The sequence below is a fragment of the Globicephala melas genome, chromosome 12, assembly GCF_963455315.2.
Source record: "Globicephala melas chromosome 12, mGloMel1.2, whole genome shotgun sequence".
Lineage (NCBI taxonomy): Eukaryota > Metazoa > Chordata > Mammalia > Artiodactyla > Delphinidae > Globicephala > Globicephala melas.
Genome location: NC_083325.1, coordinates 65,091,896 through 65,111,778, shown reverse-complemented (window position 1 = coordinate 65,111,778; position 19,883 = coordinate 65,091,896). Strand labels below are relative to the sequence as shown.

Sequence of the window (19,883 nt, the reverse complement as noted above, 5' to 3'; positions counted from 1 at the left end):
CTAACTACAAGAAGCAAACAAGTCTAGTTACTTTTTCATGAATAACTAACCTCATTTTAATTCTGTTGATTCAGTTCAGCTCCCACATTTAGAGTAAGTTTTAACTAGGAAGGTAGTATACCATAATAGTCAAATACCAGCAAAGTAATGGGAATGACAGTAGAACATACCTCATGAGATGTTATAAAGAGATGATTACTAATCCACTGTTTCTCACCCAACCAAGGATCTCACTTATACAAACTTCCCAACTTATCCTTGCATCAATTTTTCTTTCTCTACTAGATCATGTCATCAACATTATAAACACTTTAATATCTCCCACCTTCAATAAAAATTCTCCCCAACACCATATTCCCATTGCCCTACTTCCTTGATTTATAGCAAAATTTCTCAAAAAAACTATCTATACTCACTGTCTTCATTTCCCTCCTTGATTCTTTTTGAACCCACTCCAACTGTGCTTTCATCCCCACCGCCCCACAGAAACTGTTCTTACTAAAATAACCAGCAATCTCCATAGTATCCAATTATCAATCCTCATCTTATTTGACCTCTTGGCAGAATTTGACACACCTGATCATCTTTTCCTCCCTGACACATTTTCATCCTTTTGCCTCCCAGAGACTTCACTCACTCTTGGTTTTCCTCCTTCCCCACTGGTCCTCCTTCAAAATCTCCTTTGCAAATACTCATCTTCATCGTGACCTCTAAATTAAGCTGGCTTGCCTAACGCCTTAGTCTTTGAACCTCTTCTCTATTTTACTCCCGAGGCAACCATGTCTGATTAAAGTTACACACTTAGCTGTGTTAAGTGTGATATGCCAACACAGCCTTGGCCTTCTTCCCTGTACTCCAGATTCATATACCTAGCTGCCTCACTTGGATACCTAATAGGTATCTCAACATTAACACAGGCAGAATAAAATTTAGATTTTATATAAACACTTCAAATTCCACTCCCCACCTCCACCCTTGTTTTCTCCTTTAATTACTACAAACCCCAATTCCATCCTTCCAATTTCACAAGCCCAAACTTAAGAGTCATCCTTGACTTCTTCTATTTTATTGGTCCTGCCTTCCAAATACCCAGAATATACAGTTTCTCATCACCTCCACCTCTAGCTCCCAGCCAAAGGCATTATGTCATCTCTTTTCTGTACTATAGTAATAAGCCTCCGAAATTGGACTCCTTGCCCCCACAAAACAGAAAGTTCATACAGCAGCAAGAATAATCCTTTTCAAACCTAAGTCAGATCATGTCACTTTGCTGCTCAAAACTTCTCATTACTTGCCATATCACTTGGAATAAAAACCAAAGTTTGGGGCTTCCCTGGTGGCGCAGTGGTTGAGAGTCCGCCTGCCGATGCAGGGGACACGGGATCATGCCCTGGTCCGGGAAGATCCCACATGCCACGGAGCGGCCCCCACAACGGGAGAGGCCGCAACAGTAGAGGCCCGCGTACCGCAAAAAAAAAAAAAAAGAAGCAAAAAACCAAAGTTTTTATGTTCTCCTACAAAGCCTCCCTACAATCTAGCCCCCGCAGCCTACCTCATCCACTACTCTTCTCCACACACACGCCACTCCAGCTACACTGGCCTTGCTTTTCCTCAAACACCTTTAAGCGTATCCTGCCCCAGAGCCTTTGTCCTTGCTTTGTCCTCAACCTGAAACCCTTTTTCCCTGGGCATCTGCATAACTTCTCTCTCACATCATTTAGACTCAACTGTTACCTTATGAGGAAGACCTTTTCTTACTATCCTATCTAAACTAGCAACTCCCTACCCATACTGTCACTCTCAATCTTCTTATCTGCTTGATTTTTCTTAGCACCTGACACAGAATATAATTATTTATTTACTGTCTGTCTTCCCCAAATACTAAAAGGCAAGCACTACGAGAGTAGTGATTTTGTTTTATTCAAAGAGCAGTACAAAGAAGAGTATCTGGCATTTAGCCTGGTAGATATTTGCTGAATAACAAAATAAGTAATAGCAAGTCATTATGCTAAAAGTTTTATAAAGATTGGCTCACTTAATCTTTGGAAAAACTATATGAAAGTAATATTATTATTCCAATTTTACCAAGGAGACAAAGGCACAAGAGATTAAATAACTTATATGTCACAGTTGGTAAGTAGTATAGTCAGCTTCCTGAATCTTTTAAACGAGATGAAGTTAGATCATACAAATGGAGTATTTAACAAAGTGTGGCACAAAAAATACATAACATTTATGGAATACTTATTATGTGCCAAACATTAATGTAAGCTTTTTATGTGTATTTACTCATTTCATTCTCATATTGTTTAGTAAGTGGTTGCTATTATTTTTACTATTTACTATTTATCAAGGTACCAACCTGAACTCAACAGAAGTCACATAAAAGATGCTGCTGTGACAGAAATAGTACAAACTCCAACATTTACCAAATCAAAATTAACTGAATTCACATCATACACAGACACATAGTTAACTGTATGTTTGTTAGCCTGTAGTTCTCAAAAAGCCCTCTAACACAGACAAAATAGTCACAGATTTTCTTCATTAAAAAAAAAAAAATCTACCCCTCCCCTAAAAATCTGGCTGCTACTCCATACTGCACCATTTTATGTTTAATCCATTTTTTATTATAAATTTAAAATTATGTGATTAAAGTAGATCTTTTCAATGTTTAAAACAGAACTTATTCATCTGTACCAAATACTACTGAAATCACTAAGTTTATCTAATGTAAACAACTCTTTGTTTTAAAAGTCAGTTTTACTACCAAAAGTAAATTTTGATATTTCTGCATCTGAGAAAATAAAGTAGCCAATTCCTTTATCCTTGAGTTAAAGTGAAAGCCACAGAAATCATGATATTTAGTGAATATAACTTCTTCAGTTCAACACAGCATTTGATTTTTAATTTTTAATTCTATCCGTAGATACCCATTCTTTATTAATAATTAACATATGAAAGATTCTGGGTAAAGACCCTTAAAACTTACGGTGCAATAATGGCTCTAGCAGGTCTTTTCGTGGACTGTACTTGTGAAAGCCAACCTTCTAGCTGTGCATTCAGTTGCGGTCCTATAAAAAGAGAAAGAGAGAAACAGGAGTGAGCAAAGCAATACGGTACTAATAACCATACATGACACAAAGTCCTCACTGAACCTATTTGGAACTAAAATAGCTTAATGGGCAGTGGATCATCATTTTGGATGTTAATGTTTGAAACTTAACCAACTACAAAGTTTCTAGTAGCAAGCCATGTGATAAAGACAAGCACTGATTCAACAAAATTTGCTTTTATCCATCCACTTATTTATTTACAACCATCTTCATTCAAGAACAATACAATCTACAATTTGAGGCAATGATCAAACAAAATGAAACAAGAAAGAGAAAAATATAGTATATGAAAAGAAAATAACTGAATATATTTTAGAGTACCAAAACCTGCCTTAATCACTAAAATCACATCCATGGAGTGATCATTACCACACTCAATGATCTTTCCTGCCATCCACTCCAGCCCCCTATTCCCATCACCATATCAATAACCAGTGTAACTACACCACCTCAAAAATCTCAATTTCAAGCATCCCACTTTCTTCACTTCCTATCATTCCAGTTCACGTCTAGAAATCTGTTGGAGTCACTTTTCCAACTGTCCTTCATCCTCTCTTCTTCACTTTTTATACCCATCCTGAGATTTGATGATCCATCACTGTAACCACTCCCTTGCCTGTGGCCTCCCTCCTTTGCTCCTCTCTTTCTCCAGTGTAGTCAAATCATAGTTAAAACCAACCTTCCACTTAACAAAGCACCTCCATCTGAACAGCTGAATGAGACTGTAAAGAAACACAACCATATGAACTTTGAAATTATACTCATAAATTACAGCAGATCCTTAGCAAACAAAGCTCAGAAATCATACCACGACAACCTAGTGAATTTGCTCACCTATCTTTAAGATAGTTACTTCATATAGCTTCTCTTTTTACCTTAAACCATCATCCCCTTCCCATTCCCATTCCCAACAGATGATCAAACTTTTCATTTTGTTAAGGAAAACAAGCAGAATAACCAACCATCCTGGTTGCTCAGGACTTTGCCAGTTTTAGCACTGGAAGTCCTGCATCCTAGGAAACCTCCCAGTCTCAAGCAAACCTGAATGTTAGTCACCCTAAATTCAGAAGAGAACTACTTCCTCTTCCCACCATTTATTCTGCTTTCCCTACTGTTTCAACAAATTGTCCTTGCTCCTATCAAAAGCCAAACAAATTACTTCTGCACTGGATCTCACTTTGTTTTTCATACTCAAGGACTCTGCTCTTACAACTGTCCTTGTCTCCCGCACTAACTTTTCCCTTTTTACTAGATCATTATCATTACCATGCAAATATGCAATACTAGCAAATTGATTTCCCCCAACTACTGCCCCCTTTTTCTCTGGCTCTCTCTTTTTAAACTTTTAATAAAAAAATATTCAAACATTACAAAAGAACCTAGATAATAATATAACAAACACTCATGGATTGACAGCCCAAATTAATTAAACCTTAACATTCTATCTTATTAAGATCTTCTTTTATTAAGAAATAAAATACTGGACTTCCCTAGTGGTCCAGTGGTTAAGAATCTGCCTGCCAGTGCAGGGGACACGGGTTCAATCCCTGGTCCGGGAAGATCCCATATGCCGCGGAGCAACTAAGCCTGTGTGCCACAACTACTGAGCCCACGCTCTAGAGCCCGCGAGTCACAACTACTGAGCCCACATGCCTAGAGCCCATGCTCCACAACAAGAGAAGCCACCGCAATGAGAAGCCCATGCGCCAGGGAAGTCCCAAAAATTGTTTTAAAAATAAAATAAAAACTAAAATAAAAATTAAAGGGGGGCTTCCCTGGTGGTGCAGTGGTTGAGAGTCCGCCTGCTGATGCAGGGGACATGGGTTCATGCCCCGGTCCGGGAAGATCCCACGTGCCGCGGAGCGGCTGGGCCCGTGAGCCATGGCCGCTGAGCCTGCACGTCCGGAGCCTGTGCTCCGTTGCAACGGGAGAGGCCACAACAGTGAGAGGTCCGCATACAGCAAAAAAATAAATAAATAAAAAATTAAAGGGACTTTCCTGGTGGCACAGTGGTTAAGAATCTGCCTGCCAATGCAGGGGACACAGGTTCAAGCCCTGGTCCGGGAAGATTCCACATGCCACGGAGCAACTAAGCCCGTGCGCCACAACTATTGAGCCTGTGCTCTAGAGCCCACAAGTCACAACTACTGAGCCCGTGAGCCACAACTACTGAGTCCACGTGCCACAACTGCTGACGCCCACGCGCCTAGAGCCGGTGCTCCACAACAAGAGAAGCCACCGCAGTGAGAAATCCGTGCACCACAATGATGAGTGGCCCCTGCTCACTGCAACTGGAGAAAGCCCACATGATGCAACAAGGACCCAACGCAGCCATAAATAAATAAATACATTTATTAAAAATAAAAACTTTCTAAAAATTTAAATTAAAAAAAAGCTAAATAAGCCTCTAATCAGCAACTCAGGACCATCTTTCTCAAGGACCCAAAAGCCATCTCTTTGAAATGTGACAATCAAGGGAGATAGTGCCCCTTTCTGCCAGTTTCTGTGGGGTAGGAACTAACTTCAGAGGGCCACCTAGCCCCAAGTTGCAAAATTACCTCCTGTCATAAAAATATGTAAGTTTAGTTTTCCTTTGGATAAAGCAATTAGCTAATACATATGGTCACCTCAATTACCAAGTGAATTTAGGATGAACTATGTGTGACAAATGTTTCTATCAAGTCTCTTACTTGAACACTACTCATAATTTATCTTGAGAATATGCATATAATGGGTTTTATCTGCTTAGCTAAATAAAAGGATGAGCACTCTTCACATCTTTGCAATCTGTTAGCAGATAGCCGGTGACGTGCATCATATTGTAGCTTAATGCTTAGTCAAAAATAAAATTTTCTTTCTCTTCTACCTTTGAAGAGAAGTTTTCTGAGATGGCAGGAGGTTTTGGTTTAAATTATATTTCTCCAACATCAGCAATGGCTCAAAATTCCCATTTCCCTACATCCTTACCAACATCTGATACTGTCAGAATTTTTCATTTTTGCCAATTTGATATGGGTATGAAATTGTACCCCTTTGTTTCTTCTAATTTGTACTTGCCAAATAGCCATTGAGATGAAGCATTTACAGATTTGGAAATTCTGTGTTTAGGACTATATACAAAAACAAGTCAAGTTTATAAATGGCTAGCCCATCTATAAACTGCCAAAGTACAAAAAAGGTCCGATTCAGCAATCAAATGATGTACTTTATTTTCAAAACTTAGATTTAAGAACAGTTACCAAAAAACTTATATTAAATAATTTCATTACTAATTCAAGGAAAAATGGTTCCTAATTTCAAAGTAAATTAAAATTTTAGCTTCCTAATAAATTTCATGTTAACTTAAAATAAGTATTTCCATGTCACAGGAAGTTTACAAAACAAATTTAAAACGAAATAAAACAAAGAAAACAACATCTCCCAATTCAGCAACCCTACTGCCACCAACTTCACTGGTTTTAAGCACTAAACCAAGCTTTCTTAACAGTCCTTCTGTAAAATAACCAGTTTCTTCATAAGGATCCTAAGGTAAAAGTCAAACTCCAAGTTTCTCAATTATTTTTAAGTAAGATAACTGAGTGTATCTATTTATTACAAATGGCTGCTTAACTGTTGATCTGTAAAGTGTCAAATAAAAAAAAAATTTGCATTCTTCCACAGAAGCTGATACTTGGCAATATGGCATCCTTAATACATGAAGGTGATGTAGAATGCATGCTTTCTTTCTCAAATATCATGAATTTGAAGGCACACTGATGAATGGAAAAAATCAATCAAAAGGAAAAATCCTAGCAAAACTACTTCATGGCTGTGTGACCTTGCCCTGAGAGGAATAAATGGGCATGTACACCTTTGGATAAACAGTAAAAGTAGGTTCCCAAAGGATCAATGCTAAGGTATTTCCTTAAGAAACAGACAATAAATAATGTGCTGTAGGCAAGTCAGTACACTTCTGTTTGAGTCCCAATTAAATCAAACAATATTTCACAAAAAAGTTTATTTGCATAGTGACAAAACCACAAAGATACTAAACACACACACACATTTTCAGGAATTCCTATGCAACTAATTAACAGAACCATTCTAAAATACGGTAATTAAGCAAGCCAAATTGATTTTTAACTCTCTTTAGTCTGCTCCTCCTATTCCTCTTCGGAGAGAAAAAAAATTCAACAGCCTCCTGACTCTGAAAAAAATCATGTGTTCTATAAACTGTTCTCAAAAAATGTGCAGTGGAACCACCTGAGGATCTCATTAAAATACTAACTATGGGGGGGCTTCCCTGGTGGCGCAGTGGTTGAGAGTCTGCCTGCTGATGCAGGGGACATGGGTTCGTGCCCCAGTCCAGGAAGATCCCACATGCCGCAGTGGCAGAGGCCACAACAGTGAGAGGCTTGCGTACCGCAAAAAAAAAAAAAAAATACGAATTATGATTCTGTAGGTCTGCAGTGGGGCCTGAGATCCTTCATTTCTAATATACTCTGCAAGTAACAGCAACGTTTGCTGGCCTATAGACCACACTCCAATAGCAAGTCTAGATCAACGGTGGCCAACCAAAAAAGGGACTTGGACCGCAAAGACTCCACAAAACTATATGCATAACAAGTTTTACCTAAAGATAAAATAAATCTCTAGATAAATGTAAGATCTATCAATTACAGATTAAGAAATACATATTCATTTAACAGTGGTAATGAAACTTCTTTTACCTTTTTAAAATCATCTATTTTGTCAATCAAGGGATAGTAAAGAATAATTACTGTCCTCTAGGAAATTCCATACTTTCTAACATGAAGTAGGTTCCTTAAAAAGAGGAAAGTAGAGAAGAAGAACTACAATCCTGCAGCCTGTGGAACGAAAACCACATTCACAGAAAGACAGACAAGATGAAAGGCAGAGGGCTATGTACCAGATGAAGAACGAGATAAAACCCCAGAAAAACAACTAATTGAAGTGGAGACAGGCAACCTTCCAGAAACAGAATTCAGAATAATGACAGTGAACATGATCCAGGACCTTGAAAAAGAATGGAGGGAAAGATCGAGAAGATGCAAGAAATGTTTAAGAAAGACCTAGAAGAATTCAAGAACAAACACCTAGAAGAATTAAAGAACAAACAAACAGAGAAGAACAATACAATAACTGAGATGGAAAATACACTAGAAGGAATCAATAGCAGAATAACTGAGGCAGAAGAACGGATAAGTGACCTGGAAAACAGAAGGGTGGAAATCACTGGCAAGGAACAGAATAAAGAAAAAAGTATGAAAAGAAATGAAGACGGCCTAAGAGACCTCTGGAACAACATGAAACTCAACAATATTCACATTATAGGGGTCCCAGAAGGAGAAGAGAAAGAAAGGACCCAAGAAAATATTTGAAGAGATTATAGTCGAAAACTTCCCTAACATGGGAAAGGAAATAGCCACCCATGTCCAGGACGCACAGAGAGTTCCAGGCAGGATAAACCCAAGGAGAAACGCCAAGAAACATAGTAATCAAACTGACGAAAATTAAAGACAAAGAAAAATTATTGAAAGCAACAAGGGAAAAATGATCAATAACATATAAGGGAACTCCCATAACGTTAGGAGCTGATTTCTCAGCAGAAACTCTACAAGCCAGAAGAGAGTGGCATAATATATTTAAAGTGATGATAGGGAAGAACCTACGACCAAGATTACCCTACCCAGCAAGGATCTCATTCAGTTTCAACAGAGAAATCAAAAGCTTTACAGACAAGCAAAAGCTAATAGAATTCAGCAGCACCAAACCAGCTCTAAAGCTACAACAAATGCTAAAGGAACTTCTCTAAGTATAAAACACAAGAGAAGAAAAGGACCCACAAAAACAAAGCCAAAACAATTAAGAAAATGGTCAGAGGAACATACATATCGATAATCACCTTAACTGTGAATGGATTAAATGCTCCAACCAAAAGACACAGGCTGGCTGAATGGATACAAAAACAAGACCCACATATATGCTGTCTACAAGAGACCCACTTCAGACCTACGGACACATACACACTGAAAGTGAGGGGATGGCGAAAGATATTCCATGCAAATGGAAATCAAAAGAAAGCTGGAGTAGCAATACTCATATCAGATAAAATAAACTTTAAATTAAAGAATGTAACAAAAGACAAGGAAAGACATGACATAATGATCAAGGGATCAAGCCAAGAAAAAGATATAAGTTATAAACATATATTCACCCAACATAGGACCACCTCAATACATAGGGCAACTGCTAACAGCTATAAAAGAGGAAATAGACAGTAACACAATAATAGTGGGGGACTTTAACACCTCACTTACACCAGTGAACAGATCATCCAGACAGAAAATTAATAAGGAAACACAAGCTTTAAATGACACAACAGACCAGATAGATTTAATTGATATTTATAGGACATTCCATCCAAAAACAGCAGATAACACTTTCTTCTCAAGTGCGCACAAAACATTCTCCAGGATAGATCACAGCTTGGGTCACAAATAAAGCCTTGGAAAATTTAAGAAAATTGAAATCATATCAAGCATCTTTTCCGACCACAATGCTATGAGATTAGAAATAAACTACAGCGGAAAAAACGTAAAAAAGACAAACACATGGAGGCTAAACAAAATGTTACTAAATAACCAAGAGATCACTGAAGAAATCAAGGAGAAAATCAAAAAATACCTAGAGACAAATGACAATGAAAACATGACAATCCAAAACCTATGCAATGCAGCAAAAGCAGTTCGAAGAGGGAAGTTTATAGCAATACAATCCTACCTCAAGAAACAAAAAAAACTCAAACAATCTAAACTTACACCTAAAGGAACCAGAGAAAGAAGAACAAACAAAACCCAAAGTTAGTAGAAGGAAAGAAAACATAAAGATCAGAGCAAAAATAAATGAAATAGAAACAAAGCAGTAGCAAAGATAATAAAACTAAAGCCTGGTTCTTTGAGAAGATAAACAAAATTGATAAACCTTTAGCCAGACTTATCAAGAAAAAGAGAGAGAAGACTCAAATCAATAAAATTAGAAATGAAAAACGAGAAGTTACAACAGACACTGCAGAAGTACAAAGCATACGAAGAGACTACTACAAGCAAATGTATGCCAATAAAATGGAGAACTTGGAAGAAATGGACAAATTCTTGGAAAGGTATAAGCTTCCAAGACTGAAGCAGGAAGAAACAGAAAATATGAACAGACCAATCACAAGTAATGAAATTGATACTGTGATTAAAAATCTTCCAAGAAACAAAAGTCCAGGACCAGATGGCTTCACAGGTGAATTCTATCAAATGTTTAGAGAAGAGCTAATGCCCATCCTTCTCAAACTCTTCCAAAATATCGCAGAGGATGGAACACTCCCAATCTCATTCTACGAGGCCACCATCACCCTGATACCCAAACTGGACAAAGATGATACAAAGAAAGAAAATTACAGACCAATATCACCGATGAAGATAGATGCAAAAATCCTGAACGAAGTACTAGCAAACAGAATCCAACAACACCATGGTGTATGATTAAAAGGATCATACACCATGATCAAGTGGGATTTATCCCAGGGATGCAACGATTCTTCAAAATATGCAAATCAATCAATGTGATACACCATATTAACAAATCGAAGAATAAAAACCAAATGATCATCTGAATAGATGCAGAAAAAGCTTTTGACAAAATTCCACACCCACTTATGATAAAAACTCTCCAGAAAGTGGGCACAGAGGGAAACTACCTCAACATAATAAAGGCCATATACAACAAACCCACAGCAAACATCATTCTCAATGGTGAAAAACTGAAAGCATTTCCTCTAAGATCAGGAAGAAGACAAGGATGTCCACTCTCGCCACTATTATTCAACGTAGTTTTGGAAATCCTGGCCACAGCAGTCAGAGAAGAAAAAGAAATAAAAGGAATCCAAATCAGAAAAGAAGAAGTAAAACTGTCACTGTTTGCAGATGCCTTGATACTATACATAGATAATCCAAAAGATGCCACCAGAAAACTACTAGAGCTAATCAATGAATTTGGTAAAGTTGCAGGATACAAAATTAATGCACAGAAATCTCTTGCATTCCTATGCACTAACAACAAAATATCAGAAAGAAATTAAGGAGAAACAATCTTATTCACGATTGCAACAAAAAAAATAAAATACAAAGGAATAAACCTACCTAAGGAGATAAAAGACCTGTACTCAGAAAACTGTAAGGCACTGGTGAAAGAAATCAAAGATGACACAAACAGAAGGAGAGATATGCCATGTTCTTGGATTGGAAGGATGAATATTATGAAAATGACTATACTACCCAAAGCAATCTACAGATTCAACGCAATCCCTATCAAATTACCAATGGCATTTTTTACAGAACTAGAACAAAAAATCTTAAAGTTTCTATGGAGACACCAAAGATCCCAAATAGCCAAAGCAGTCTTGAGGGAAAAAAACAGAGCTGGAAGAATGAGACTCCCTGACTTCAGACGATACTACAAAGCTACAGTAATCAAGACAATATGGTACTGGCACAACAACAGAAATATAGATCAGTGGAACAAGACAGAAAGCCAAGAGATAAACCCACGCACCTATGGTCAACTAATCTATGACAAAGGAGGCAAGAATATACAATGGAGAAAAGACAGTCGCTTCAATAACTGGTGCTAAGAAAACTGGACAGCTACATGTAAAAGAATGAAATTAGAACACTCCCTAACACCATACACAAAAATAAACTCAAAATGAATTAAAGACCTAAATGTAAGACCAGACACTATAAAACTCTTAGAGGAAAACATAGGAAGAACACTCTTTGACATAAATCACAGCAAGAACTTTTTCGATCCACCTCCTTGAGTAATGGAAATAAAAACAAAAGTAAACAAATGGGACGTAGTCAAACTTAAAAGCTTTTTGCAAAGCTGAGGAAACTACAAACAAGACGAAAAGAAAACCCTCAGAATGGGAGAAAATATTTGCAAACAAATCAACGGACAAAGGATTAATTTCCAAAATATATTAACAGCTCACGCAGCTCAATATTAAGAAAACAAACAACCCAATCCCAAAATGGGCAGAAGACCTAAATAGACATTTCTCCAAAGAAGGCATACAGATGGCCAAGAAGTACATGAAAAGCTGTTCAACATCACTAATTATTAGAGAAATGCAAATCAAAACTACAGTGAGGTATCACCCACACCAGTTAGAATAGACTTCATCAGAAAATCTACAAACAACAAATGCTGGAGAGGGTGTGGAGAAAAGGGAACCCCCTTGCACTGCTGCTGGGTATGTAAATTGGTACAGCCACTATGGAGAACAGTATGGAGTTTCCTTAAAAAACTAAAAATAGGGCTTCCCTGGTGGCGCAGTGGTTGAGAGTCCACCTGCTGATGCAGGGGACACGGGTTCGTGCCCCAGTCCTGGAAGATACCACATGCCGCGGAGCAGCTGGGCCCATGAGCCATGGTCACTGAGCCTGCGCGTCCGGAGTCTGTGCTCCACAACGGGAGAGGGCACAACAGTGAGGGGTCTGCGTACCGCAAAAAAAAAAAAAAAAAAAAAAAAACTAAAAATAGAATTACCATATGACCCAGCAATCCCACTACTGGGCATATACCCAGAGGAAACCATAATTCAAAAAGACACATGCACCCCAGTGTTCACTGCAGTACTATTTACAACAGCCAGGTCATGGAAGCAACCTAAATGGTCATCGACAGCCAAATGGATAAAGAAGATGTGGTACATATATACAATGGAATATTACTCAGCCATAAAAAGGAAAAACTGGGTCATTTGCAGAGATGTGGATGGATCTAGAGATTGTCATACAGAGTGAAGTAAGTCAGAAAGAGAAAAACGAATATCGTATATTAACGCATATATGTGGAACCTAGAAAAATGGTACAGATGAACTTTTGTGCAGGGCAGAAACAGAGACACAGATGTAGAGAACAAACGTATGGACACCAATCAGGGAAAGTGGCGGGGGTGGGGGGTGGTGGGATGAACTGGGAGATTGGGATTGACATATATATATACTAATATGCATAAAATGGATGAGTAATAAGAACCTGCTGGGTAAAAGAATAAAATAAATTAAATTCAGGAAAAAAAAAAAAGAGGAAGGTAGAATACACCTCAAAAACCCCGAGGACCAAAATAAAATTAAACATTTTTAAAATAAATAAATAAAGCCTGAGGACCATTCTAGTCCTATCACTTACCTTTCCTAGAATTTTTTCTGTATTATGTTTCAGTCACCACACAGCTTTATGTTCCACTAGTTATTTAATAAACTATTACATCATAAGGTTAACTATGATCAATCATGTTATAATTTGCTTTCATTTGTTAACTGAATAAATATTTATGGAGCATCTATTTATGTGCCAGGAAGTGGGATGAATGCTGGAGTTATAGCAATAAAAACAAGACAGGAGATGGGACTTCCCTGGTGGTCCAGTGGTAAAGAATCCTCCTTGCAATGCAGGGGATGTGGGTTCAATCCCTGGTCAGGGAACTAAGATCCCACATGCTGTGGGGCAACTAAGCCCATGCACCACAACTATTGAGCTTGCCCGCCTCAACTAGAGAGCCTGCGTGCCGCAAACTACAGAGCCCATGCACTCTGGAACCCATGCCAGAGCTACAGAGCCCACAAGCCCTGGAGCCTGTGCACCACAACTAGAGAAGAGAAAACCCGCACGCCACAACTTAGAGAGAAGCCCGTGCACCGCAATGAAAAGATCCCACATGCCTCAACGAAGATCCCGCGTGCTGCAACTAAGACCCGATGCAGCCAAAAATAAATAATATTTTTTTAACTTAAAAAAAAAAAAAAGACAGGAGAGATACCTGCCTTCATGGCACTTTTTAAGTGTCAATGTCTTACATCCAAAGAATGGCAGAAAGATGATAAATTCAGACAACAGGACAAGCTAATAGGAAAGACAATTTTGGTTAGGAGAGAAGCCTTCCAGTGCTAATCAAAGTATTCCACATACATAAGGTAAAGAGTGATCAACTATCACAATTCTTTTAACATTCTCTTTTAATTGGTACCAGCATAGTAAATATAATTCTACGGGACTGGTTAAAACAAAGTAACCAGGCTTCCCTGGTGGCTCAGTGGTTAAGAATCCTCTTGCCAATGCAGGGGACACGGGTTCGAGCCCTGGTCCGGGAAGATCCCACATGCCACGGAGCAACTAAGTCCGTGCGCCACAACTACTAAGCCTGCACTCTAGAGCCCATGAGCCACAACTACTGAAGCTCACGTGCCTAGAGACCATGCTCCGCAACAAGAGAAGCCACTGCAATGAGAAGCCTGCGCACCGCAACGAAGAGCAGCGCCCGCTCGCCGCAACTAGAGAAAGCCCACGTGCAGCAACGAAAAACCAACACAGCCAAAAATAAATAAAATGAAAATTTTTTAAATGTAAAAAAACCCCAAAATACCAAAGTAACAAGAGACAAAGCAGAAGTAAAAAATACAAAGCCAAAAAAGTAGGTTGTCACCACCTAGTATTTTCTTCTTAATCACTCTAAATCTGTTAAATCTGTTAAAACCAAGCTAAGAAATAAACTCTAACCTGTGATAGAAAGTCTACAAATAATAAGATTAATATGTTAAGGAGTTCCTAGGTGGCCTAGTGGTTAGGATTTGGCGCTCTCACTACGGAGGCCCAGGTTCAATCCCTGGTTGGGGAACCATCCCGCATGCCGCGCAGCGTGGCCAAAACACGAAGATAAAGATTAACATGCTAGACTTTTTATGACAGTGGCTCCTGGATCGCTGAATGTTACAGGCCAATAAAATTTCAGTAGAAATTTAAGGGACCAACATAGGGTTGCAATTTTTTTTTTTTTTGCACATGTCAACTTTATTTGAAGTACTGACAGTAAACTTATTCAAAACAATGTAATGTTGCCTTGACGTATTTTGTATATGAGAAAGATGAATGTTAACATTTTCCATCACAGTACTGGTTGTACAATGATAATTATCATGATTATAAAATTTGTAGCAAGATGGATCCTGGTTTTCCATATCTAGTGCTATTCTAATTATATATTTTATATTAAAAAGAAGATTAAAGTAACGAGAAGTCCAAAATGTCAAAAACATGAGCTCTCATCTCAAAACAGATTTTTTCATTATAGATGGTCTAATTTCCATACCAATAATAATGTCATGTTACTTCACTATCAATATATTATGCAGGTAAAATGAGATGATACATTAGCAATTAAATTTTTTTTTTTTTTTTTGCAGTACGCGGGCCTCTCACTGTTGTGGCCTCTCCCGTTGCGGAGCACAGGCTCCGGACGCGCAGGCTCAGCGGCCATGGCTCACGGGCCATGTGGGATCTTCCCGGACCGGGGCATGAACCCGTGTCCCCTGCGTTGGCAGGCGGACTCTCAACCACAGAGCCACCAGGGAAGCCCTATCAATTAAAATCTTTTAATTGAAATATAGTTGATTTACAATTTTGTGTTAGTTTCAGGTGTACAGCAAAGTGATTCAGATATATATATATATATATATTCTTTTTGAGATTCTTTTCCATTATCGGTTATAACAAGATAGTGAATATAATTCCCCGTGCTATACAGTAAGTCCTTGTTTTTTCTCTATTTTATATATAGTAGTGTCTATCTGTTAATCTCAAATTCCTAATTTATCCCTAGCTCCTGCCTTTTCCCTTTGGTAACCATAAGTTTGTTTTCTATGTCTGTGAGTCTATTTCTGTTTTCTAAATAAGTTCATTTGTATCATTTTTTTAGATTCCACATATAAGTGATACCATATGATATTTGTCTTTCTCTGTATGACTTTATTTAGTATGATAATCTCTAGGTTCATCCATGTTGCTGCAAATGGCATCATTTAATTCTTTTTTGTGGCTGAGTAATATCCCACTATATATTGTACATATACCATATCTTCTTTATCCATTCATCTGTCGATGGACACTTTGGTTGCTTCCATGTCTTGGATATTGTAAATAGTGCTGCTGCGAACACTGTGGTGCATGTGTCTTTTCAAATTAAGAGTTTTCATCTTTTCCAGATACATGGCCAGGAGTGGGACTGCTATTGTAACTCTATTTTTAGTTTTTTAAGAAGCCTCCATACTGTTTTCCATAGTGGCTGTGCAAATTTTTTATTTTCTCAAGAAAGGACATTTAAAACACATCAACCATTTATCTATGATCACCATGATTTCTTAAAATAAATACTGTAACACCAAAAAGTAATAAATGCACAATTTTAAGATAACCTCAGTCCTTTAAACTGAATAACCACATTTCATTGATTCCAAGAAGGTGCACCTGTGTTTTATGTATCACTAAGAAAGAAAGAAAATAAAAAACCTTCCAATTAAAATAAGACAGACGGTTTCTTATCACTTTGAATTTTTATATTTATTGGAAAAGTTCTTAAACTTATTTAGATATGAATTCTCATAACACAAGTTTATGTAAAAAAGAAAAGCAAAATGAATTCAAGATACGCTTAAAATTTTCTTCACATTCAAAATCTAATACCTAAATTGCTTTTTTTTTTTTTTTTTTTTTTTTGCGGTATGCAGGCCTCTCACTGTTGTGGCCTCTCCCGCTGCGGAGCACAGGCTCCGGACGCACAGGCTCAGCGGCCATGGCTCACGGGCCCAGCCGCTCCGCGGCATGTGGGATCTTCCCAAACCGGGACACGAACCCGTGTCCGCTGCATTGGCAGGCGGACTCTCAACCACTGCGCCACCAGGGAAGCCCCTAAATTGCTTTTTAACTCAGTCATCAGTGACCCTGTTTGTCCATAATATCATCCTCTGTACCAAAGGAATTAGTGATGTAATATTCCTTTTAAAAATGTTCCTCTACTGCCTTGGGACTCTAGTGCAAGAAACTGACATACATTGTCCAAGTCTTGATGCTATATCTTTTCTGATCTTACCAAAAGGTATCACCAGAAGGTGCAACCAACAGGTTTCAGAAGACAACCCAGGCATGTTCATCTCTTTCATAAATGGTCCTTAAATGGTATGTTACCAGAAACACCAATGGGTTGCAGTTGTCTAGTCATACCAACAGGATTAATTATTGAGTTCGAGTATATGTAGGCAGTGACAACTATTTCACAACTGACAATGATGTAAAGATGCCATTGATTGTAAAACACATCTCAATTTCAGAAACGTTAAAATGTGGGAAAACGTACATCTTAAAATCAATGAAATATAGTAGCACTATGAAAACCACACTCTCCACAATGTTCTCCCATTTTTTTTATTTCAATGCAAAACAGTGAAAAAATTCATCAAAAAACAGCATTTGGGAACCACTTCTCACTACAATGAAAAGTATTTCTCAGAAGGCTTACTGACTATAATGACCTCATTTAATTAAAAAATAACATTTCAGCAGTTCTCCCTAAATCCTTTCCCTCATTACTGATGTCTTACTGTGACCATATACTTATAATTTATTGCTATGCTATTTACAAAACTAAGTATCCTATTTTTAGATACATTGCAAGGGATGCTGTTTGTTTTTATGTATCGTATGACAGGACTTCTCATATAGAAAAGAATATGCCCTTAGGAGTACAACACAAGAATTGTCTCACTGAATCTGACCCAAAACCCATCCAGAGCAGTACTGTATCAAACCAAAAACACAAAAATAAAAAAAACCTTGCTATGAAGAACACTATTGTTCTCCCTGATACAAACCTCAAAGGGTTAGACCAAATCTAACCAAATATCTTGGATTCCTTATTACCCACTAAAATTATAAACATTTTAAGAATCTGTTTATATTTTTTGCTAAACTCTGTAGTTCAGAATAGAATCCATAGCGGCAAATAACTATCCAAATGAACAATCTTTAGTGCATACCAACTAACCCATATCTGGCCAAGTGGACATCACTTACCACTTTTCTGCCCACTCATATACAGTCTCTCAAAATTTTCATATAGTTAATACCAATTCCACTGGCGTTTCATATGTAAAAGGGCTTCAGATTTGAAGGATCACAGTGCATTTCTCCCTTGAGGTGATTTACAAAACCATAATCTGAAAATAGGTTCAGCACTGATCCCTTTAACAGTCTATTAATTTGGACTCCCTATTCTTACTCTTACTCTGTTTATAAACAAATTTCCTATCCCTATCAAATGATGCCACTAAGTTCCTTGAGAGTGCCTGGTTATAGTATCTTACCTAAACTCCTTTTTAAGATCAGGATATTGATTTTTGTCTGCTATTTCTTCATTATAAAATATATATATATATATATATATATGTTCAGTATGGAAATTGTGGGGAATACATATTAAGAAGGGGGAAAAACAAAAATCCCATAATTATTTTAAAAAACCCACCAAAATTAATATTTTCCAAATTTCCTTCTAGTCTTTAAAATGATATACAATTCTGTAACCTGATTTTATTTACATAACATTATACATAGGTATTTCCCTGTATTATGAACTCTTTATAGACATTTTATGGCTAAATAAGATTTCTTTGTGTAAATGATCACTGTTTCCTTAAACATTAATATAAGATGTTTAGGTTCTTCTTTCCAATTTTTTGTGCTATTGTAAACAATTCTGTAATATGTATCTCTATTTCCATATTTTAAATTATCTCCTTTTGAGATTCTCAGAATGGAATTACTATGTAAATCAATGAGTCTTAAGATTTCAATACATATATTCAAAATGTTATCCAAAATTGCATCCATTCATAATCATGCAACATGCATGAACAATACCTGTTTCACCATACCCTCACCATTCTCCTCAAAACAGCATTTTAAAAGATTAATTTAACTCATCCCTTATCTGATAAAAATTTAATGCCTGACCTCAATTATATTTGACATTTCAGAATAAATTAATTTATTTCTTCAAAGTAATTTAAATGCCTAGAAAAAATACATTTTGACTCTTAAGATATGTATTTTCTACTTGGACCATGAAATAGCAACATAACTGTTGCTGCCAGTCACAAGTTATCCATTACTAATGTTTAGCAAACAACTACTATCTATTGGCCTTTACAGTAGGCAGGTCAAATTCAAAACCAAGCCTATAATGCTGCATCATGCTACTGTTTTAAATCACTCACAATCCTTAAGACTTTTATATTCTCCTGCCATTAAATCTTTTTAAGTAATGGGGTATTTTTTTAACCTTTTAGTTACGATAATTCTTTCTCTTATAATAGTCAAAAAGTGGTCTACAGACGAGAATCATCCAATAATGTGTTTATTTTAAAAAGAGATCACTATGTCATCACAATCTCTGGGGATGGTTATCTGGAGTTTTTAACAAGCTTTTAACAAGCTCTCAGGTGGCTGTGATACACACTAAAATGTGGGGGCCCTCCCATAAGGGCATTCATGTACACATGCTATATGAATGAATACATGAATGAATGCAGCTAACAGACTCTTGGACAGTTTATATTAGTTATAAACTGTTTTCATTACATAAATACATCACATAATCTTTAAGTTAGCAATATATAAATGCATGAAGTTTTACCTCTAAACTACTTTGAATCCATAAGTGATCCACTGTTTCTTAAAATTTACATAAGTTTATTTTTAATAGTGTTTCTAGCCTCTCACTTCAATCAATGCCTCTCCAGCTTTTCCACTCAAATAACAAATGAAAAAGGAAAATAAACTCAGATTCACAGAAACTGGGTGATATGCAAACAAATTCTTTTA

The 19,883-nt window shown here is 37.2% G+C and overlaps 1 protein-coding gene across 2 annotated transcripts in view; it reads right to left on the bottom strand.

Moving 5' to 3' along the window:
• Nucleotides 1-19,883, bottom strand: part of MEMO1 (mediator of cell motility 1) — a 142,543-nt gene that overhangs the window by 74,479 nt on the left and 48,181 nt on the right. For both annotated transcript variants that reach the window (XM_030858001.3, XM_060309774.1), the window contains exon 3: nucleotides 2,993-3,074. In XM_030858001.3, coding sequence (XP_030713861.1) covers nucleotides 2,993-3,074 — 82 coding nt within the window. The remainder of the gene's footprint in view (nucleotides 1-2,992; nucleotides 3,075-19,883) is intronic.